Source organism: Lepus europaeus, chromosome 1, assembly GCF_033115175.1.
Source record: "Lepus europaeus isolate LE1 chromosome 1, mLepTim1.pri, whole genome shotgun sequence".
NCBI classification, from domain to species: Eukaryota; Metazoa; Chordata; class Mammalia; order Lagomorpha; family Leporidae; genus Lepus; species Lepus europaeus.
This window is the reverse complement of record NC_084827.1, coordinates 62,327,022-62,350,934: the sequence shown is the minus strand read 5'-3', so window position 1 is coordinate 62,350,934 and position 23,913 is coordinate 62,327,022. Positions and strand designations below refer to the sequence as shown.

Sequence of the window (23,913 nt, the reverse complement as noted above, 5' to 3'; positions counted from 1 at the left end):
GGAGTGCTGGTTTGAGTTCCAGCTACTCTGTTTTCAAACCAGTTTCTTGTTATTGTGCCTGGCAAAGCAGTGGATGATAGCTCAAGTAGTTGAGTTCCTGCTAACCAAGAGGAGACCTGAATGGAGTTCCTGGCTCCTGGTTTCTGCCTGGCCTAGCCTCAGCTGTTGCAGGACATTTGAGGAATGAACCAGCAGCTGGAAGATCTTTGTCACTCAACCTTTCAATTAAATAAATAAATTTGTCTCTAAAAGCATGGTGTGTTCTGAAGTTGGTATAGTAGATTAAACCGCTGCCTGCAATGCAGGCATCCTGTATGGTTGCTGGTTTGAGTCCTGGGTGCTCTACTTCCAATCCAGCTGCCTGTTAATGGTCTGGGAAAAGCAGCGTAAGATAACCCAAGTGCCAGTCATGTGGGAGACCCCGATGGTGTTCCTGGCTGCAGCCTGGCTGTTGGAGCCATTTGGGGAGTGGATCAGCTGGTAGAATATCTGCCCCCCACCCCATAACTCTGACTTTCAAAATAAACAAATCTTTTGCTTTTTAAAGCTTAGTGTATTTTGTATACTCCAAATTAATTCACACACCACTCTGAGAGACAGCAATATTTGTCATCTCATTACAAGTTAATATTTTGTCAGGAACCTTCCAAGATTGCTCCAGAGCAGTGGAAATCAGGTGTCAATTTTATTGTACTATTTAGTTTTGGTGCAATAGGGTCAAGGTTTTCCTTCTACCCCTTTTCCCTTATCCTCATTATTGTTTTGGTTATTATGTTATTCAGGAAGAACCGAAGTGACAAGGCTGAATAAAGTAGACTTAAGACATTTTCATTCAAAGGAAATAGTGAATCTTTTCAGGCCTTTTATTTAGTGTTTTGAGAATGAGGTAAGGGAAATATACAATATAGAAAAATAATGGTGACTGCAACCTTTCCTGCTCTTGAAACAAAAATTGTTGTGATTTGTTTCTAACTTCAATCCTTTATGCGTTTTTGGTGGTCAGATTTTAAAAACATGCTTACAAATTTGTTTTAAAACCATGCATATTTGTGTTATTGGCATGAAAGTTTAGATGTAGAACATGGAAGTTGAAAAACTACAAGGTTTAATATCTTTCTCTTCAGATGTTAATGTTCCCTTTGTAAATAAACATTTTGAGAGAGGAGTTTCTGTGGTAGTTATTTTGCTCCTGAAATTAGATATGTGCTTTTTGGTTCATTATAGATTGAAATAGGATAATTTATTCTTCTTTCTACACAATAATAAGAAATTTAAAGACAAACGTCAGAATTTAAGAATTTTTAGTGACTCATATAAAGTCTTAAGATGAACTTAAAATAATTAGTTTGGGGGCCAACGCTGTGGCGCAGCTGGTAAAGCTGCCACTTGCAGTGCCGGCATCTCATATGGGCGCCAGTTTGAGTCTTGGCTGCTCCACTTCTGATCCGGTTCTCTGCTGTGGCCTGAGAAAGCAGTAGAAGATGGCCCAAGGCCTTGGGCCCCTGCACCCACATGGGAGACCCGGAGGAGGCTTCTGGCTCCTGGCTTCAGTTGGCGCAGCTCTGACCATTGCGGCCAATTGGGAAGTGGACCAGTGATGGAAGACCTCTCTCTCTCTCTCTCTGCCTCTCCTTCTCTCTCTCTGTAACTCTTTCAAATAAATAACTAAATAAATCTTTAAAAAATTAGTTTGATTATCAAACATCTAAATGAAAATTCCTTTCAGAAAGTGTGAAGTTATCAGTGATTCTACCTTCCTTTTCTACAGACACAGACACATTTTTCTGTCAGCTGAGGTTTACACCAAATATGCCTATTGACACTGTTTTTTTTAATTAGCCTTTTTCAAATGTGTAACTGGTCTTTGCCATTCATTAATCCTGTAGTTCATTTTGCAGTTAGATTGAAAGGTAGAAACAAGACAAATTAGAAATGGGAAGGAAGGATAAAAATCAGAGTTCATTTGAAAGTGTTTACCAGTAATGTTGCAGTGCTAATACTTGTAGTGAAAGTATTTTTTCTTATTCTAGTGTCTTAGAAGGAAAGCATCACCATGGCCACAGAAATTGGTTCTCCTCCTCGTTTTTTCCATATGCCAAGGTTCCAGCACCAAGCACCTCGACAACTCTTTTATAAGCGACCTGATTTTGCACAGCAGCAAGCAATGCAACAACTTACCTTTGATGGAAAACGAATGAGAAAAGCTGTAAACCGAAAAACCATAGACTACAACCCTTCTGTAATTAAGTATTTGGAGGTAAGTCCAACGAATATGCATCAGGTAATCAGACTCTGATACTTTATTTTTTTAAAGAAGTATTTTCAGATTTGGGTAGTAAGTACAGCTGTGTTTCTTGAATTAGTGTGATGAGGTGAAATTTCATACAAGGCCATTAAGGGTGACTTCAGATTAGTAATACTTTTTTCTTTTTCTTTCTTTCTTTTTTTATTTTTGGTCAAGATTTATTTATTTATTTGAGAGGCAGAGTTACGGACAGAGAGGGAGATAAAGAGAGAGGTCTTCCATCCACTGGTTCACTGAACTAATGGCCACAGTGGCTGGAGCTGAGCCAGTCCGAAGCCAGGAGCTTCCTCTAGGTCTCCCCCAAGGGTACAGGGGTGCAAGCACTTGGGCCATCTTCCACTGCTTTCCCAGGCCATCAGTGGAGGGAGCTGGATCAGAACAGGAGCTGCTAGGACATGAACTGGTGTCCGTGTGTGATGCTGGTGGCTCAGGCAGAGACTCAGCCTACTGTACCACAGTGCCAGCCCCTAGTTGTACTTTTTTTCTTTTGTTTTGAGTGTGAAGCATCTGAAAAATTATTAGGCTACAGTTGAGAAATAGACTTTGTTTTAAAGATTCAAAACAAATCAGAAATAGCTCTGGTGCTTTATTCCCTTAGCCAACCTTAAAACACTTGTTGAACTCACATTGTGTGTGTATTGTAAAGCTTTCTCAGCTTACTATTTCTCATTTTTGGGTTCTTAGAAATTAATTTCTGTGATTTTTTTAAAAAAGATTTATTTATTTATTTGAAAGGCAGAGTTACAGAGAGGCAGAGGTAGAGACACAGAGAGAGATCTTCCATCCACTGGTTCACTCCCCAAATGGCTGCAATGGCTGGAGCTGAGCCGATCTGAAGCCAGGAGTTTCTTCCAGGTTTCCCATGCGGCTGCAGGAGCCCAAACATTTGAACCATCTTCATCTGCTTTCCCAGGCCATAGCAGAAAGCTGGATCGGAAGTGGAGCAGCTGGGACTCAAACCAGCGCCAATATGGGATGCTGGCACTGCAGTTGGCAGCTTTACCTGCTGTGCTACAGTGCCAGCTCTGACATTGTTTTTTTTAAAAGATCTATTATTTATTTATATATTTCTTTGAGAGGCAGAGTTACAGAGAGAGGGAGAGACAGAGAGAAAGGTCTTCCATCTTCTCATTCACTCCCCAAATGGCTGCAACAGCTGAAGCTGGGCCATTCTGATGCCAGGAGCCAGGAGCTTCCTCTGGGTCTCCCACATAGTTGCAAGCACTTGGGCCATCTTCCACTGCTTTCCCAGGTGTATTAGTGAGAGCTGGATTGGAAGAGTATCAGCTGGGACACAAACTGGCACCCATGTGGGATGCTGGTGCTGCAGGCGGAAGCGTAGCCTACTATACCACAGTGCTAGCCCCGACATTTCATTATTAACATTACCCTGTTTACTGGGTTGCTGTGACCTGTGAAAATTTGTCTACTTTTCATTAACTGAGACCTGTAGTTAAAGACCTATTTGCATATTGGGCCTGATTCTAAAGAAAGTTCAGAGTAGAGACAGATTTAGACTTTTCCAGAAATTTGAGTTGGGAAACCAGACTAGGAGAGAGAGTTTGAGAGGAAATATGAAAGCCAAGGGTGAAGAATTGATTTGTCTTGAGGGTTTTTGAGGAATTGGGAATGTCTGTCATCTCCAGCTGTGTTTGCTTTTATTAAGGGATGATGGTTGAGAATGTTTTGGGGTCAACAGCATCTTGGATGAGTGGGTAGGGGTTTATGTGAGTTATGTAAGGAGTGGAATTATAAGCAATGTCAGTAGGATAAGAGGGAAAATCGCTTTAGGATACCCATTATTATCCACATTCTACAAAATAACATTTTTGAATCCCGTTCCACTCATTTAATATAGCTAACATTTTTGTTATGTCGTTTCAAATTGACTATAGTTAAACCATATATTCATTAACTGATCTTTTTTCTTTTTTATTTTAACAGAATAGAATATGGCAAAGAGACCAGAGAGATATGCGGGCAATTCAGCCTGATGCAGGCTATTATAATGATGTAAGTGTAATTGTCAACACTAGCTTATAAAAACCTCCCTGCTTAGACATTTAAACCTCAAAATACATTGCCTCAAGTTGAAGTCTTATTTTTGAATTAAAAAAAAAAAATCCATTTTTATGTGTTTGAGAATCAGAGGGTATTCCTGCTCACTAGTTACTCCCCAGGTACCCACAGTGGTTGAAACTATTATCCAGGCACTCAATCCATGTCTCCTATGTTAATGGCAGGCCTTAACTATTTGAGCCATCACTGCTCACTTTCAGGGTCTTCATTGGCAGAAGGCTGGTGTTTGAAGCTGGAGCCAAGTATCAGACTCAGATACTGTTTATTGTATGGGATGCTGGAGTCTTTACTAGGCCAAATGGCCACCTATTTCTACATAAAATTTTACTTATTTGAGAGGCAGAGAGAAAGAGAGCTGTCTTCCACTGGTTTTCTTCCCAAATGCCCATAGTGGTGGGACTGGAACTCCATCCAGGTCTTCCATGTGGGTGGCAGGAACCCAGTTACTGTTGTCTGCCAGGATCTGCATTAGTAGGAAGAGCCAAGAATCCAACCCAGGTACTCTGGTGTGGGTCACAGGCATCTTAACATCTTAACCACTAGGCTAAATACCTGCTCTTGTTTTTACATTTTTATGACTAAAATAAACATTCTTCTTTTTTTTTTTTTTTTTAAAGATGTATTTGTTTGAAAGGCAGAAGTAGAGAGTTTTCCATCTGCTGGTTCACTCCCTAAATGGCCACAATGGCTGGGGCTGGGCCAGGCCAAAGCCAGGAGCCAGGAGCTGCTTCTGGGTCTCCCAAGTGGGTGCAGGGTCCCAAGAACTTGGGCCATCTTCCACTGCTTTCTCAGGCACATACCAGGTCGCTGGATTGGAAGTGGAACAGCCAAGAACATACCAGGTTGCTGGATTGGAAGTGGAACAGCCAAGACTCCAGCTGGTGTTCATGTGGGTTGCTGACATTGCAGGCTGAGGCTTAACCTTCTGTACCACAATGGCAGCCCTATAGTAAAGCATTCCTAAAGGGATAATATACTATATCTATGTAGACTATGGGTTATATTTTATATCAGTTTAAATTTTTCTTTTAATTAATTGAATTATTTGGATTTTCAATCCAAGTCTTTTGATTTAAGGCTTAATGTAATGTCCAACATTAAATAGCCTCAAAATCTTGTAATAGGAAAGTTAATTCTAAATTTGGCTTATAGGGCCAGTATTGTGTTACAATGAATTATGTTTCTGCCTATGATGACAGTATTGAATATGGGAGCCTGTTCGAGTCTCAGCTGATACGCTTTTGGTTCAGCTCCCTACTAAGTTGCCTGAGAAAGCAGCAGAAGATGGCCCAAATACTTGGGCCCCTGCCACCCTTATAGGAGGCCCTGGTGGAGTTCTGGGCTTCTGACTTCATCCTGACCATTCCCTGGTCTTTGGGGAGTGCACAAGCAAATTCTCCCTTTGACTCTCCCTCTCTCTCTCTAACTGTGCCTTTCAAATAAATAAATAAATCTTTAAATCTGGCTTATTGTAAACATGTTTGTGTTGACTTTGGGAAGTAACTTGGGAAACCTGATACTTAATCTTATACTTGATTTTGCTGTCTGTTTATTAGTATTGTATATTTAACTTTCTCGTATCTTAGTATTTTTATTTTAGTTAATAGAGACTAATTTTACTCTGTTATAATCATTTAAAAATATTTATTTATTTATTTGAAAGGCAGAGTTACAGGAAGAGAGGGAGAGACAGAGAGAGCTTCCATTCTCTGCTTCACTCCTCAAATGGCTGCATTGGCCAGGAACTTCTTCTGGGTCTCCCATATGGGTGCAGGGGCCCAGGGACTTGTGCCATCTTGTGCTACTTTACTAGGCACATCGACAGGGAGCTAGATCAAAAATGGAACAGCTGGAACTTGAACTGTTGCCCATATGGGATGCCAGCATTGCAGTCCGTGGCTCAACCAATTGCGCTACAGCACCCACCCCTATAATAATTTTTTTGTGAGTCATATATAGCCTCCAGTTGTCATCACATGTTGAAATTATTATCTTGCCTCTTTCTTGCTTTCTGTCCTATTTGTAATATGATGCTCTAAAAACCCAATTTTCTTTTTTTGTGCAGCTGGTCCCACCTATAGGAATGTTGAATAATCCTATGAATGCTGTAACCACAAAATTTGTTCGGACATCAACAAATAAAGTAAAGTGTCCAGTATTTGTTGTAAGGGTAAGTATTGAATATTGTTTGGAAAAATTAATCTTGTGTTAGTCTGCAGATTTGACAGAAAAAGAAAAATTAAGGATTATTTTAAATGTATGCCTGGGATAATGGTTTATTTTTAGTAATTTTATTTCAGAATACCACTAATTTTAAACTTTAAGTTATACAGATTTCATGTATTTCGTATATACAGATTTAGGAACATAGTGATACTTTCCTATCCTTGGAATAACACTAATTTATCTACCTTTATTAAGATATAACTTTTGGATTATTTTTCTTTGTATTGCAATTTCCATAGAATTATCTCTGAATACATGGATATACATTGCAGAGGTCTCAGACATGCCCTTGAATAGGAATGTTTTTGCTACTGTTTGCAAGGCAGCACTCTGAGGCGAATGGAAAGTTCTGAGGTGTTACTAAGAAGGAAAGTACCCGAGAATAGTGCAAGAACTGGTATGCTAAGATTGCTCTGCAAAGGCACATGGAAGGCACTCAGTAGGTTTTCAAGGAGATCTTTTTTTAAAAATATTTATTTATTATTTTTATTTGAAAGAGTTACACTGAAGCAAAGGCAGAGAGAGAGAGAAAGAGAGAGAGAGGTCTTCCATCCACTGGTTCACTCCCCAGTTGGCCACAATGGCCGGAGCATGCCAATCTGAAGCCAGGAGCCTGGAGCCTCCTCCAGGTCTCCCACGCGGGTGCAGGGGCCCAAGGCCTTGGGCCGTCTTCTACTGCTTTCCCAGGCCATAGCAGAGAGCTGGATCGGAAGTGGAACAGCTGGGACTTGAACCAGTGCACATATGGGATGCCGGCACTGCAGGCAGCAGCTTTACCTGCTATGCCACAGCGCCGGCCTCACTGAGATTTTTAAGAATACAATTTTAGGTCAGTGCTGCGGCTCACTAGGCTAATCCTCCGCCTGTGGCGCTGGCACCCCAGGTTCTAGTCCCGGTCAGGGCGCCGAATTCTGTCCCGGTTGCTCCTCTTCCAGTCCAGCTCTCTGCTGTGGCCCGGGAAGGCAGTGGAGGATGGCCCAAGTGTTTGGGCCCTGCATCAGCACGGGAGACCAGGAGGAAGCACCTGGCTTCTGACTTCAAATCAGTGCCGTGCGCCGGCCGTAGCAGCCATTTGCGGGATGAACCAATGGAAGGTAGACCTTTCTCTCTGTCTCTCTCTCTCACTGTCTAACTCTGCCTGTCAAAAAAAAAAAAAAAAAAAAAAAAATTAAAATAGTATATTCACGTGGTTCCAAAATTTGAGATTTGCAGGCGTATGCAATAAAAAAAAATTCTTATCTCTGTCACTCAGGCATTCTGTTACTATTCTGATAGGTTGTAGTGAAGTCATTTTTGTGTTTTGATCATTCTGTATCCTAACTAAAAATGTGTTTGTTGGTTAGCAATATCTAGAGTGGTTCATAGTAATGTTGAATTCATGACAGCTGAAAAAAAAGGGACAGAGGAAAACCAGTCATGGCAAACATTAGTGTCAAATGAGCAAACTCAGCAGATCTGATGTTGAGGAGGTGAGATAGCAGGGAGAATGGAGAGGGATTTGAAGAAGTGCCAGCTGGAGCTCTTTGGACATGGCTGCAGTTAGTCTTTGCCCTCTTATTTACTTCAAAGACTGAAGGCAATAGAAGCAGCTAGAAAAGAAATAATGTATGAGTAGAACCAACCACTGTGTGGTCTAATTTTATTTGTCAAGAAATCTGTTCAAAGGAATATGGTATGCAACCAATTGTAATATCATCTTAGCATTAGAAAACCTTTTTGAAATGAATAAAATCTGGGTATATCAATATTATTAGGTAGGTAAACCTTTTCATTTGAGGATCAAGCTTTAAAGTCTTAGGTAAAAAATATACACAAGTTGGAGACACAGTCCAAATTCAAAGATGTTAAGAAATAATGTGGGTTCTGTGTCTACAGTTTGGTTGCTTGCAGTGTTGATTGGGTTGAGATTTGTAACTGATTACAGAGATGGGGAAGGCAGGTGGCTTTTATTCAGAGTAATTGAAACCTTCACAGGGAAGTCATTAGAAAATTACATGTATGTCTGTAATTTACTAAATATTCTTTATATGTACTATCCAGCAGTTCTTAAAAAGCACATTTTTAATGTTTTAGTTCCTTGTCAAAGTTTTTATTTTGGAAAAGAAGACTGTTCTGTTGACATTTTGTATATATCTATCTTCTCAGGAAAATGAAACTGAATATTTTGTATTGACCAGTGTATTTGTCACAGATTCTCTCCAGTATGCAAATTGTGATATGAACATATTGATGTTAATTAGACAGAATTCTTCTGGTTTTTTTTTTTTTTTTTTTTTGGAGAGTATATCAGTCAGCATAAGACTTGTTTCTCCTTGGTACTGTGAATCAAGGAGAGCTTAAAATACTTTTAAGTATGTTTAGCCTGTAAGTATGATGACCTAGATGTCCTTAAGTTGGTGCTGATTGTTAACCTGTTTATAACTTTTCTGCCTGAATCTGCTATCAGTAGTAAGACATCAAATTCTTCATTCAGTCTTTGCATTTTTCTGGTGACTGAAAATGAGAAAAATGAGATCTTTGCATAGTGTGAATGTATTCTTTAGAGTGCACAGGTAAGTGTAATTTAGTGTGGAGTTAGTGGGAAAGTGTGTATACTCATAACACTATTTTCAATTAATGAGTTTTCCCTGTACTATGTGAATAGAAATTCTTTTCTGACAAAGTACTTGTAAAGTTGAGTTAAACTTTTTTGAAAGTCAGTGTTATCCATTTAATGTTGATTATTTGATATTTTATAAATAAAAATTTTCTTGGTGTTTTCAGTGTTACTGAAAGTGGAGGATTTGTACCCTCATATAATGTGCCTTTCTTTCTCCCCCAGTGGACTCCAGAAGGAAGACGATTGGTCACTGGAGCTTCCAGTGGAGAGTTCACCTTGTGGAATGGACTCACTTTCAACTTTGAAACAATATTACAGGTACCAGTAATCACTAGTTGACAGCATAGTCTTGGGCTACGGTACAGAACTTGAGATGGGGTTGCTTACGGGCCTTCTTAAGTACACAATTGAATGACACATTGCCACCTCAACACTCGGCCCGGTAAAGGCTTTCACCCATTCTTTGAAGTATTCCCTTACAAGTGTTTTCTTGTTCACAGGCTCATGATAGCCCAGTGAGGGCCATGACTTGGTCACATAATGACATGTGGATGCTGACAGCAGACCACGGAGGATATGTGAAATATTGGCAGTCGAACATGAACAACGTCAAGATGTTCCAGGCACATAAGGAGGCGATTAGAGAGGCCAGGTTTATACACAATATACCATTTTCTGTAGTCCCTATTGTCATGGTTAAATTATTCTCTAAGTGTATTCTGGGTGCAGAGATGCATGGGCTCTGTCAGATTCTGGGAAACTTTCTGCACCCTATGCACACAATATTTTTCTTTGTTTTCACACATTCACCATTTTGCTGGCATCTTTCTGAAGTAGTGTTGTCCTGGTTTCAGCCTTTACAATATGTTAGAGATGTATTGTCTGCCGCATTTTGCACTGGTTTTCTCTTTTCATTGATGGTAAATGATGTGTATACATTGCTCCTTTTTATTACCTTCTATGTAAGACAAGAATATTTCATTCCAAATAAAGAATTCAGTCTTTAATTATACAACTGAATAAAAACTAAAGCCTACAGAAAACATCTTCAGAATTCACACATAATACAAGGAAAAAAAAAGGCTTAAGTGAAGACCTGGTTGGCTTGATTATGCCACGACTTCAGAAGGAAAGTATAGGACTTAAAACCCTCACAGATAACTCTCTGGATGTGGCAAACATTAATGGATTAATGAATGGGTTCTTCAAGCTTTGCAGCTGTAAGCAGACCATGGGCAAGACGACTCTAGGACTTTTCTTCTGATTCACTGTTAATAACATCAGCTATACAAATGTATATTTTCAGTGAGTTGTATATTTTTGCATATCAATGAGATATGTGTAGTAAAAGTGAAGAAAGAAGCTCATCAACAAGTCTGAAAATGGCCACAGCCTCAGAATAAAGCTAAGCAGCATTCTGTAAGGTTTTTGCCACCACTTGTGGGAGGAGGTTCACATCTTTAGAGAAACACCATCCACTGCAGACACCTGTTTCTACTTTGAGAGTCTTAAAGAAATTGTTGGATAAGCATGCTTGCTTTTTCTTACAGACTGTGCTTTAGTGCCTTGTGCATATATTGAGTTTTCATAGTTGGTCCTTTCTTATTTGTAGGATTCAGAAGTTCAGGGGAGTTCTTAACAGTTAGTTGATAAACTTGATGACCTTTCACTACTGAGAAGAAACAGGCACCTCCCTATTTCAGCAGATTCTTTGCCTTTAAACTCAAACCCGAGTGTCCCTATTATAAAGTTTTCCTCAAAAGGTATAATACTTACTGGATAGATTGCCAGGAAGGAGTGAAAGTTTTCCACAGACCTTATGAATACATGAAAAACCATTGTATGTAGGAATGTATAGCATTTTCAGCTTATTTTATAAAATATCTGAGGCAGAAGCTGATGCTAATCTTTTGAGGAGTATTCCTGTGTGACTTACAGGCAACAGGAACATCGCAAAAATAGAATTCATTTAGCTTCAGTATTTTTGTCAGCTCCATGTGTTTTGCAGGTGTGATAGGAGATACTATGCTGAGAGTAGCATGGGCAGCATTAGTACTAATAATACACTTGTTCTGATTGTCACTGATCGAAAACTAAGAAACAGCCACTCTCTTGAAGTCTTCTTTTGATGTTTGTTAGCTCACAGCATTCTCTTTAAGGGCTTCTTCACTGGATACTTCCCTCTCCTGGTTATAATGCAGCACAGTGTTTTTGTTTTTCCCTGTCTGAGAAGCTCAGATATCTGTTAAATGCTGACTTCTTTCCCCTGCTGTGTGTCTTCATGTAACAGTTTCTCACCCACGGATAATAAATTTGCTACATGCTCTGATGACGGCACTGTTAGAATCTGGGACTTTCTTCGTTGCCATGAGGAAAGAATTCTCCGAGGTATGTGTACTAACGGTACTGATTGGAATATTTAAATAGGGAAGGCACTTGTGATTAAATCATCACAACACCACAAATGCTGGCTTACATCTCCATTTGATTTATTTTTTTATACATACAACATTCCAGCCAGGCTCCTTAAAGAAACCAACACTCTCTTCCCCTGGTTCACTCAATGTTGTAGCTTTTTACTACTAATATTGAGTTCTTTCAACTGTCTATTAAATACAAGATCTCCCTTTCCCCTTTCACTTGCTTATCTGTATGCATCTTTTAGGGTTCTATTCCTTTCCTGCCTTGTACCCATGATGTCTTTCCCCAACACAACAATATTATTCTGTTTAGATAGGTCACATTTTACATTATGAATTAATTGACAAGATCCATGTTTCAATGGCTATGCTTTTTTTTTTTTTTTAAAGATTGATTTGTTTATATGAAAGAGTTACAGAGCAGAGAGAGAGAAAGAGTAAGAGAAGTCTTCCAACCACTATGGCTATAACCAGCTAGGGCTGGGCCAGGTGGAAACCAGGAACCAGGATCTGGGAGCTTCATCGGGCTCTCCCACTTAGGTGCAGGGGCCCAAGCACTTGGGCCATCTGCTGCTGCTTTTCCAGGCCCATCAGCAGGGAGCTGGATGGGAAATGAAGCAGCTGGGACTTGAACTGGCAGGTGCCCATATGGGATGCCAGTGCTGCAGGCGGCAGTTTCACCTGCTATACCATAGAGCTTGCCCCCAATAGCTATACTTCTGTTTCTAATAGCAGTTGGTTTTTCAGTATACCACATTTGTACTACATGGCTGTCTTGTTAGTAGGCTTGTGAAGGATTGCTTCTTTACTTTTCTTCTCTTCATAATTATAAATAAACCTGAATACTCTCATCCTGCAAAGGAAATCCATATTTTCTCTTGAATTATTGAACAAGATTATCAGATGAGATTATTGGACTTCATAAAGTGGAGCTGTTGAAATATTAAACAGTTCACCAATGCCATTTTTGTGAATGCAGTAGTGTTAGAGTTAGGGAATTAACTGTGTGGTATACATTTGCAATACAGACATCACAACAAAAACATGTATGCTTCTAACTAAAAATCACTAGATTATTATTCCCTAGGAATGTAATATTCTCAAATGCTTCATTTGAACCTAAACTGGTGTAAATAAACAATACATTCTACTTCATATGGTTGATTCCCGTGTCCCACAAAGGTATCATCTTCCTCTGACACATAAATGCAGGGTGGGAGAATGGCTACCACACATACTGGGTGCCCAAAAATTATTGAGTGATTTCTCTTTCATTTCAAGAATCAGCAGAGTTAGTTGTCGTGGTGGATTTGTTAAGTTTCTCTTAACTTTTCGGAGCTTCATTTATAGCATATAATGTTGATACTTCTAGCCAAGGAAAGACTTGAGATACTTGAACCCTTATTTAACCATTTAACCCCCATTTCTGTAGCCAGTATCTGTGATGACATTTACTTAAGCATTTCCTGCTATGCACATTTTATTGGGTTCCTCCACAATGCTTTATGACTAAACATAAGAACATGGTACCTCACATATTGAGGGAATGCACTTGCTATGAAGTTTGGAATATTGTACAACTCTAGAATGAGAAGCAGTCCTTTCAATCATCTAGTCTGAGTTCTCTTTTGAGTGTGCACCATGACCCGGAATTCTCAAGTGATGTGTTCAAAGTAATACAGGTTCACAGCCAGGAGTGGCATCTTATCACCTGATTCCCAGCCTTTTTGATACACTAATGTATATTTTCATCACTATTAGAATTCCTAGCAATTAAACACAGATATGATAAACGTTTTTGTAAGCTTTGAAAATGCTTAGAAATATAATAGAAAATAATATATTAGAAAATAGCTTTATTCATTAGATGTGATTTTGAGGTGCAAAACAGTTTGACAGTAGATTATGCTACCTGAAGTTTGATTAAAAAAAACCACTGCAGTTTGGGTAAGCAAAAGAAGAAAATCTGCTATATGATACCATTTTTAAAATTCCACTAAGGAAGTGTTATTCTTTGGTTTTGGTAATGAAACTCTGCAAATTGTGCTTAAGTTTTTAGAGTGTTTGGGAAGTAACTAGCCATTAAATATTTTCAGATTTGAGTCATGGTTAATTTAGATGAAGTTAAGTAGATGCTGAATCATTAGTTCTTGAAGAATAGGTAATGTGACTTAAAAATACACCACACTCATGTCTGTTAATTGAATTGCTTTCTTTTTTATATGAGGACTCTTTATTTTAGGAAATTTCAAACATGCACAAAAGTATAATGACCCTTCATGTACTTTTGGCTTTATGTTCTAGTTTATGTCTTGATTTCTTTAAAACAAGTACTTAACTATCATCTTTTCTTAGTACCTCAATGAATATCTGAAGTGAATCTGTTAAACTAAGTTAATTATACAACTGAAGCAGTAGTTCTGATAGTGAGTCTGTGATCCCTTTTTGTCACCTCTCACTTTTCTAAATTTTATAAATCTTAACGAAATTTCTCACACCTCTACTTGATGGGTTGAGGGTCATGGGGATGGTGAATCTATCACGGATGATTTGAGAATCTTCAAATAAAACTTGAAGTGAACTTAATTCAGCTCTACCTGGAGAGAGAAAATTAGATCACAAATTCAAACAAATAGGGATAGCAAGCTTTAACTCCTGCTATGTCACTTGGTCTGTATTAATGGTGATGTTCCTGTTATTCGTATAGACCGTATATTAACCAACAAGCAGGCTTACTACTTCTTTGAATTATGTGTTATACAATTAAGCTATCACTTTCATGCTTAACTATTAATATAATCCAGGAACATCCTAATTAAGGGAAGTTTGTGATTATTTAGTCCAAGTCTATGTCAAATGCTTATCTTTTCTGTGTCATTCCTTAATATCAATCTTCTACTTAGAGATTTTCAGTAATGGAATATTCACTGCCTCGTGTGGTTCCCCTTTTCAGTTTTAGACAGCTGTAATTTCCAGAGTTGTTTTTTTTTTTTTTTTTTTTTTCCCTTGACAGGCAGAGTTAGCGAGAGAGAGAGAGAGAGAGAGAGAGAGACAGGATGACAGACAGAGAAAGGTCTTCCTTCCATTGGTTCACCCCTCAAATGGCTGTTGCAGCCAGCGCACGGTGCTGATCCGAAGCCAGGAGCCAGGTGCTTCCTCCTGGTCTCCCATGCAGGTGCAGGGCCCAAGCACTTGGGCCATCCTCCACTGCCTTCCCGGGCCACAGCAGAGAGCTGGACTGGAAGAGGAGCAACCGAGACAGAATCCAGTGCACCAACCGGCACCGCAGGCAGTGTGCCGGCACCACAGGCGGAGGATTAGCCTAGTGAGTCATGGCGCCGGCCGAGCATTTTCTTTGTATCAGAAATCTGCTTCCCTATAACTTGTCCTGTGTTTTAGAACAACCAAAATCCATTTGCTGTCCTCTGTGGAGCAGCCTATTGAATATTTAGCAGCAGCTATTATGTCATATTGACTTAATCTTAGTTTAGACCTGCAGAGTCCCTGTGCATAGCAGAAGCCATGATACCTTACTTTTGAATACAGAATTTAGTTGTTTTTGAATTTTGTTTCTGAGATTATTTTGCGTTTTGGAAATAGAAGTTACAAAAAAATAGTAATCAATAGTTTCTAAAATTTAAAAGGAATATAGGTTTTTGTTGAGAGACTTACTATGCAAAAAATTTTGCTGGTTTGTTCATAGGTTGAAAAAACATTTATGAAGCTGAGTATGCTGCAGCATTGAGAGCCTCTAAGTATATACCCATTACAAATCATATGTAATCATAGTTTATACACATTCATCCCTTTTGTTATAGTCTGAATTAGGGCACTCAGTTTGTGGACTGGGGTTAAAATAACATTTTAAACACGGGGAGTATATGCAACTGGAAGTCTTCAAGTTATTGGTACTTACATTTGAACCAAGTGAAGTATTACAATTAAAGCTCATTTAGTAAATAGTGAGCATATCCCATATGCAAAATACTTAAGTAGAATTTTTTTCTTACAAGATAGGACCCATATTCTTCTGCTTGTTAACTTCTAAGGAAGTTAAGATATTTTCATAAACTTTTTAAGACATTTGGTAATATGAGAGAAGAGTTGTGTGTGTTACAGTGTAATTTTTTTTTGGCATAGTAGTGGAAGCAGATCGTTTATTACTTGCAGGTTGAAAATATTGAATCAGTAGGAATAACAAATTTTAATGAGAGGCATTGAACCTAAAAATAAGTTTACAAGTTTTAGCATGCTTTAATTTCATTATATTTTCTTAATTTTAGTAATAGCTGATGTATTACACTTGATTGTATCATACATGTTCTAAGTACTTCATTTATTATTCCCAGTAACCCTATGAGATAAGAACTGATTGTTGCCCATTTTTGAAGTAAGTAAACCAAGGCACCAAAAATTAAATAAACCCTTCAGAAGTCCTACAGGTTTTTAGTGGTGGGGTAGGATTTGAACCCAGGTTGTTTGGCTCCAGATTTTATGCTTTTAACCACTAAACGATTTATTTATTTATTTATTTGAAAGATTTATTTATTTGAAAGGCAGAAGGAGATAGGAGAGATCTTTCATCCACTGGTTCAATTCCTAAAGGCCGTAATGGCTTGGGCTGGTCCAAGCCAAAGCCAGGATCCCGCAACTCCATTAGATTATCCCATATGGATGGCAAGGGGCCAAGCACCAGTGCATTAGCTGGGAACTGGATTGAAGTGGAGCAGCTAAGATTCAGATCAGCTTCTGACGTGGGATGCTGGTGTCCCAAGCAGTGGCTTAATTTGCTCCACAATGCCGACCCTGACCACTAAGTTAAAGAAATGTCAGTAAGGATTTAGCAGCATCTTCCTGAGCTGTATTGACAGAATTGTGAGGTAAAGATTTTTGAGAGGAGGACAAGGGTATGAGTAGAAGGAACTAATTTAGATATTCATGATTTAAATGCATTCTTCTTTAAAGCTGTATATATTAAATGTTTTGACTGTAACATACATTTAGCAATAAACTTCAATTTAAACACAATCAATGGTTTAAACTGCAAATGGGTTATTATAAGGTACATACCAGGTCATACAGAGCATGAACATAATAAAGAGTTACACTGAAACTTATTCAGGAAGTAGTCTGTTTTCAGTTTTAAAGTGTAACAAAGGAAATGAGGGCCTAAGTACTCATTGAACAGCTTAAGAGAAAGAGTATTATTAGTACTTTTGGTAAGTTTCTGTGTCCCTCCTTGGTGATTACATCTGAGATTTTTAGAGAGTGAAGTAACTCCTCCCCCACCCAGATATTTGGTTCAGCAATCTGTTTTTGAGGTAGATGAAGACAGTTTACAAAATCTGAAGAGTCTGAAAAACTCTTAATGCATGTTGATGGAAATAATTTTACTTAGTAAAGTAATGCTGACAGACTACATAATTTTTTTACTTTTATTTTTTTATTTAAAGATTTATTTTATTTATTTGAAAGACAGAGTTACAGAGAGAGTTAGAGACAGAGAGGTCTTCCATCCACTGGTTCACTCCCCAGATGGCCGCAATGGCCGGAGTTGCGCCGATCTGAAGCCAGCCAGGAGCTTCTTCCGGGTCTCCCACATGGGTGCAGGGGCACAAGGCCTTGGGCCATCTTCTGCTTTCCCATGCCACAGCAGAGAACTGGATCGGAAGAGGAGCAGCTGGGGCTAGAACCGGTGCACATATGGGATGCTGCACTGCAGGCCAGGACTTTAACCCACTGCACCATAGCACCAGCCCCAGACTACATAGTTTATAACAGTGGGCCTGATTTATTTGTATAAGGTTTTACAAAACGTTTCACAAAATCTAGTCTTCTTTCCAAGACAAAAACAAAAACAGCTTATAGCAGAATAACAATTTCCACTGACACAATATGCTTTAATATTAAAAGTACTTAAAACTCCTCCCATTTTGTCATCCAAATGACTGTATGAACCCATTTTACATGCTGATGCTGTTTTCTGTATCTGTGGTTATTTTGAGAAAGAGCTTAAGGCTCTGTTCTGTCCTGAAAAGACCAGATCATATAAGCTTATGGTAGGTTCCCTGATATAATTATCTGGGTATATTATAGGAGGGAATACTAGTGTAGTAATGGGCTGAAATATTTATATGGTACATTCATATTTTTACAGGAGTTGTGTTAAGATTTATGCTAAGCTTCTTTCTTTCTGTCTTTCTTATAGAGTTATAGACAGTGAGAGATGAAGACAGACAGAAAGGTCTTCCTTCCGTTGGTTCACTCCCCAAATGGCCGCTACGGCTGGCGGTGTGCCGATCCGAAGCCAGGAGCCAGATGCTGCTTCCTGGTTTCCCATGTGGGTGCAGGAGCCCAAACACTTGGGCCATCCTCCACTGCTCTCCTGGGCCACAGCAGAGAGCTGGACTGGAAGAGGAGCAAATGGGACTAGAACCCGGTGCCCATATGGGATGCTGGCACTGCAGGCAGAGGATTAACCAACTGAGCCATGGTGCTGGCCGCTAAGCTTTGTTCTATCTCTGATCTCCCACATGGGTGGCAGGGGCCCAAGCACTTGGACCATCTTCCCTTACCTTCCCAGTCGGCAGTGGCAGTAAACTGGATTAGAAGTGAAGCAGATGGGAGTTGAATTGGCACTTGAATATGGGAAGCTGGTGTTGGAAGAGACAGCTTAACCTGCTGTTCTCACCCCCCTCCTCTGCAAAACAAAACTATATTTCACTCATCTGCAAGCCCACGATGGCTGAGGCTTTCCAGGCCAAAGCTAGGAAATGGGAGCTCAATCCAGGTCTCCCTTGTGGGTTGCAGGACCCCAGTTACTTGAGTTATCACCTGTTGCCTCCCAGGGTGCACATCATTAGGAAGTTAGACAGGAATGGGGTCTAGACTGGAACCCAGGCACTCGGATATGGGACACAGGTGATCCAAAGGGCATCTTAACTGCTATGCTAGATATTCATTCCAATCCTGGATTTTTTAAATGGTTGATGTGTGAATGCTTGAGGCGTTTTCCCTATTTACAGAAATATTCAGAGTGGTGATGCTTCACTTTTGAGAGCTGTTGATGAGAATGGAAGAGGATCTGAATATTATGAGAACAGTAAAGGGGAGTTTAGTATTTAGCCTGGTCAAAAGGTTACAGTCATTTTTCAAAAATATAATGAATTTTCTATGTAAGTAAGATGGGGGTTATTTTGTACAGGTCCCTAGACTATAAGGCATGGGAAAGTATAGGACACTGTGTTTGGATTAGATTATAGAAATGTTTTCCTGTTGAAAGGTAAGAGAATGGACTGTTGTGTGAGCGTTTGGGCTTTTGATGGCTGAAATAGTGCCACAGTTACCTTCCAACCTACCAGGGAGATTATGAATGGATTTAATAATATTTAACCTAGTTTGTGTTTTAGTCATAGTTTCATGTTTTAGAGCAGATGCAAAAGTCTGAAAGTCAAGCAGTGGGCAAAGTATTAAGTGGACAAGTTATATTTCATAAGGAGATGTTGCCTTCTGTTGAGATATTAGAAAATATTATTAATTCTATTTGAGGTCATGAAATAGAGCCTCAAAATCTAATGTTTAAAAATACATATGTGTTTAAATTATTTATACATATAAATATAGAGAGAAGCACACAAATCTTAAATGCTACAGTGCTGTTTTTGCAGTGCTATGCTGCAGTGTGTTTTTGCTTGCTTATTAGCTCAGCTAGCTACCTCTAGATAAAGAGTATTTTCAGCACTCCAAAGATTTCTTCATGCCTGTTTTAGCTTTGGTTAGTTGGTTTAGGCTTTGAATATTTTTTTAAACAGTAAATTCTATTTTCATCAGTAGCCACCTAAAGAGCTTATTACACTGAAGATTATTTTTATTAAATGAATTTTCCTTTTTCTCTGCTCTTCTTCAAATTTATTTTGTGGGTTTCTGATTTCTGTTATCTCATCCTCTATGGTATAGAGTCACCTTAATTTTCTTACATTAATTTTCCTCCTATTCTTTTGAAAATACTATGATATTTTTAATCTTTCTGATTTGATCCATCTGCTAGTTTCCTGCTACTAAAGTGAACACCATGGAAGTTAATATAGGAACAGTATTGCACCTGATTACAGACACAGTCTGTAGAACCTGGATATTATTTAACAGTTTTAATCTTCAGCAGCTGTGTGACATGTACAGGTCATTATAGTGTATTTCTGTCCTAATCTGTTCAGTAGAGATTCATGATAACACTGACCTTATTGAGTTACTCTGAGAATTAAATGAGTTAATTCATGAGACTTTTACTAGTGCCTGTACATAAAGTGGTCAGTTATGCTATTTCCAATGCTAGTTTCAGAGCCTGTTTTCATATCTCTGGCCTGTTTAAGGACAAACATGATTATTTCAGAATTGTGCAATAGTACAGTATCACTGATAGGGTAGGGGTATATAGGTTTTAGGAGCCCCAAGAATTCCAAAATCTGTACATGCTCAAATACCTGAAATAAAATGGTATAGTCGTTACATGTAACCTGTGCTTATCCTCCTATATATTATAAATGATCTTTAAATTACTTATAATACCTAATACAGTATAAATACTATGGAAATAATTGTACTGTATTGTCTAGGGAATGATGACAAACATTTGTGTGTATTTAGTACATTTTTTTAATCTTATTAATTTGAGAGGCAGAGTTACAGAGAATGGTCTTCCACCCACTACTTCACTCCCCAAACGTCCATAATGGCCGGAGTTGGGCCAGTCCAAAGCCAGGAGCCAGGGGCTTCTTCGAGGTCTCTCACATGGATACAGGGGTCCAAGCACTTGAGCCATCTTCCACTGCTTTCCCAGGCCAACAGCAGGGAGCTGGATTGGAAGAGGAGCAGCCAGAACTCAGACTGGTGCCCATATGGGATGCCAGCAATGCAGGCGGAGACTTAACCTACTATGCCACAGCTCCGACCCCAGAAGAAAGGCCAGCCACTATTTAAAATAAAAAGATATTTTTGACCCATGGTTGGTTGAATCCACAGAGCTGGAACCCACATATGTAGAGAGCTGACTGAATTTTATTTTTATCATTTAAAATGTTTTTCAGCTGTGGTGGTAGAATGTACAGGTTTTTTTGTTTGTTTATAGGTAGTTCATAAATATTACCACTTTAAACAAAGTTTTGGTTTTCTAGTGTTTTCAGTTGTAAAAAACTTCAACAGGTATGAACTTAGAATTCGTCTCATAGAAGCGTTTAAGATTCTGTATTAATGTTAGATGAGCTTAATAATTATCAAAGTAAATAATGATTGCTCATTGTGGCCAAGGGTCTGTGCTTGGTTTGTTGATAAAAAATTTAGAGGACAGGCCTCTTCCCTTCAGGACCATGTCCGCCTTTTAGTTCTCTCATTTCTTTTTTTTTTTTTAATTAATTAATTATTGGAGAAGTAGAGTTAATGGACTAATGGACAGTGAGAAGGAGAGATAGAGAGAAAGGTATTCTACCTGCTGATTCATTCCCCAAATGGCCTCAATAGCTGGAGCTGGACCTTTCCAAAGCCAGGAGCCAGGAACTTCTTCCAGGTCTCTGACATGGGTGTAGGGGTCCAAGTGCTCAGGCCATCTGCTACTGCCTTCCCAGGCCATAGCAGAGAGCTGGATTGGAAGAGGAGCAGCCGGGACTAGAACCAGTGCCCATATGGGATGCCAGTTCCACAGGCAGAGGATTAACCTACTGCACCACAGCGCTGGCCCCTTCTCATTTCTTAAGATAACGTTTGTGGCTTGACAAAGTACTATAGTGAACAGAAATGCTGTTCACTCTGAACATTGACCATGGATAGTCTTCATAGTTCATCTCAGCCATAATGTCTGTTCTGTTTTGTTAAGACAGTATTGGTTTTCTCCAGACTGAAGATCAGAGTGTTTCCTTGTTGACCAATCTTAGTCATAGAAATTACGATCTGGCTTAATTTAGTAATAAGAATGTTAGATAATGAAGTTATAACTCTGATAAAATGTCATTTCTTTTTGCTATCTTGGATGAGTAATGTGATTAGCAAAAGGTAGGAATCTTGGGGAAGTATTTGTATGTATTTTTTGTTGGAGTAGATAAGATTTACAGAAATCTGATGTCATCAGTGAAGGTCTCTTGGGTACATTGTAGCCTAGTCTGCCCCCAGAGTCTTGGGTGTGGTTTGTTTTAGTGTAGGAGCCAAGTCCTTACCTAGAATGTAGCAAATATAGGCCTAATTAAATGATTGAGTGGACTATATAGGAAACATTTAGAATTAAAATTTTTTAATTATATTTTTAAAAGATCTATTTTATTTATTTGAAAGGCAAAGTTACAGAGTTCTTCCATCTGCTGTTTCACTTCCCAAATGTTTGCAACGGTAAGGGCTGGGATGAGTGGAAGCCAGAGCTTTCTCTGGGTCTCTTAACTTGGGTGCAGGGGCCAAAGCAGCTGGGCCAGCCTCTGCTGCCTTCCCATGCACACTGGCAGGGAGCTGGATTGGAAGTGGAACAGTTGGGACTCAAACTGGTGCCCACAAGGGATGCCGGTGCTACAGGTGGCAGCCCAACCTGCTGTGCTACAACACCAGTCCCAGAATGAAACATTTTTAAAATTTATTTTCACTTCATTTGAAAAGCACAGAGGGATCTTTCATCTGCATGTTCACTCCCCAAATGCTTGGGACAGCTGAGGCTGATGAAGGTTAAAGCTAGGAACCGGGAGCTCCGTGTAGGTCTCCCATGTGGGTAACAGGAACCCTGACCCTTGAGCTGTCACCTGCTGCATCCCAGGGAAGCAAGAATCAGAAGCAGAGCAAGAACTCAAACCCAGGCATTCCATATGGGATGTGGTATGATCTGCTGAGCCAGGTATTTTCCCCTAAGAACGTTTTCCCTGGTAAATATTGTTTACTTAATCAAGAAGCAGAATGACAGATCTTTTAAAGGTCATTTTAAGGTCAGTGATTTCATTTATAATTTTTGTTGTTGTTGTTGATTTCCATTTATTTGTAAGCCAGAGAGACAGAAACAGAGATCTTCCATTCACTTGGTCACTTGCAAATGCCTGCCTCAGCCTGGGCTGGGACAGGCTGAACCCAGGAACCTTTAACTGAATCTCAGTTTCCTGCATGGGTGGCAGGGCCCTAGCTATCTGAGCCATTACCTTCTGCCCCCCAGGGTGTGTGCTAGGAGGAAACACAGCTGGGACCTGAACCCTAGTATTCCCATATGAGTTATGTAGACTTTTCCATTTATGTATTTTTTCAAGTATCATCCTTGCTTGAGAACATTTTTTGTTTTACAAATTTTTTGAAAGACTTATATTTATTTTGAAAGAGTTACCAGAGAGAGACAGGAAGACAGATCTCTGACCTGCTGGTTCACTTTCCAGATGTCCACAGCACCCTGTGCTGGGCCAGGCTGAAACCAGGAGCCAGGAGTTTTATCCAGGTCTCCTACATGGGTGGCAGGGGCCCAAACACTTAGACCATCTTCTGTTGTTTTCCCAGGTCATTAGTAGGGAGCTGGATTGGAAGTGGAGCAGCTAGAACAGGAACTGGCACCCAAATGGGATGTGGGTATCACAAGTGGCAGCTTACCTGATGTGACATATGGCAGCCCAAAGTTTCACAGTTCTAAAAAATTTATCTGTTTATTTATTTGAAAGGCAGATTTAGGGAGAGAAGGCTTTTTTTTTTTTTTTTTTTTTAAGGTGTATTTTATTTTATTTGAAAGAGAGGTAGGTCGGCCTTCTGTCAGCTGGTTCACTCCCCAAATGGCTGCAACAGCCGGAGCTGAGCCAATCTGAAGCTGGTATCCAGGAGCTTTTTCTGGGTCTCCTACATGAGTGCAGGGGCCCAAAGACTTGGGCCACCTTCCGCTGCTTTCCCAGGCACATTAGCAGGGAGCTGGATCAGAAGTGGAGCAGCTGGGACTCTTAACGGGCACCCATATATGATGCCGGTGCTGCAGGCTGGGACATTAACCCGCTGCGCCACACTGCTGGGCCCAAGAAGGCTCTTTAAAAGGCTGATTTTATAACTGACAAAATGCGTTCTTCCTTTTCTTTGGAGTGGAGGTGGATTGCTTTTTTATTTCCCTGAAATTCAGTTAAGATTTCTAGTTTTTTTAACTTTTGTGTTAAAAAATTAGTAATTAGCTTTAAAATACTTAGTTTTGACAAAATGTTTACTTTGTGTCTCTGATTTGTGTTACAGAAATATTATTTGTGCTAAGTGTGTATTTTGAGTGTGCCTCTGGATGTGATTAATGTGAGTATGTATAGAAATAG

At 39.4% G+C, this 23,913-nt stretch overlaps 1 protein-coding gene across 6 annotated transcripts in view; it reads left to right on the top strand.

The window, feature by feature from the left end:
• Nucleotides 1-23,913, top strand: part of WDR33 (WD repeat domain 33) — a 112,865-nt gene that overhangs the window by 37,192 nt on the left and 51,760 nt on the right. For 5 of the 6 annotated variants that reach the window (XM_062181414.1, XM_062181541.1, XM_062181482.1 and 2 more), the window contains 6 exons: nt 2,031-2,257; nt 4,250-4,318; nt 6,450-6,554; nt 9,432-9,527; nt 9,710-9,861; nt 11,500-11,597. In XM_062181414.1, the coding sequence (XP_062037398.1) occupies nt 2,054-2,257; nt 4,250-4,318; nt 6,450-6,554; nt 9,432-9,527; nt 9,710-9,861; nt 11,500-11,597 (724 nt within the window). In that variant the 5' untranslated portion in view covers nt 2,031-2,053. Of the gene's footprint in view, nt 1-2,030; nt 2,258-4,249; nt 4,319-6,449; nt 6,555-9,431; nt 9,528-9,709; nt 9,862-11,499; nt 11,598-14,804; nt 14,966-23,913 lie in introns of those variants that run through there. The other variant, XM_062181623.1, reaches the window with a different exon arrangement.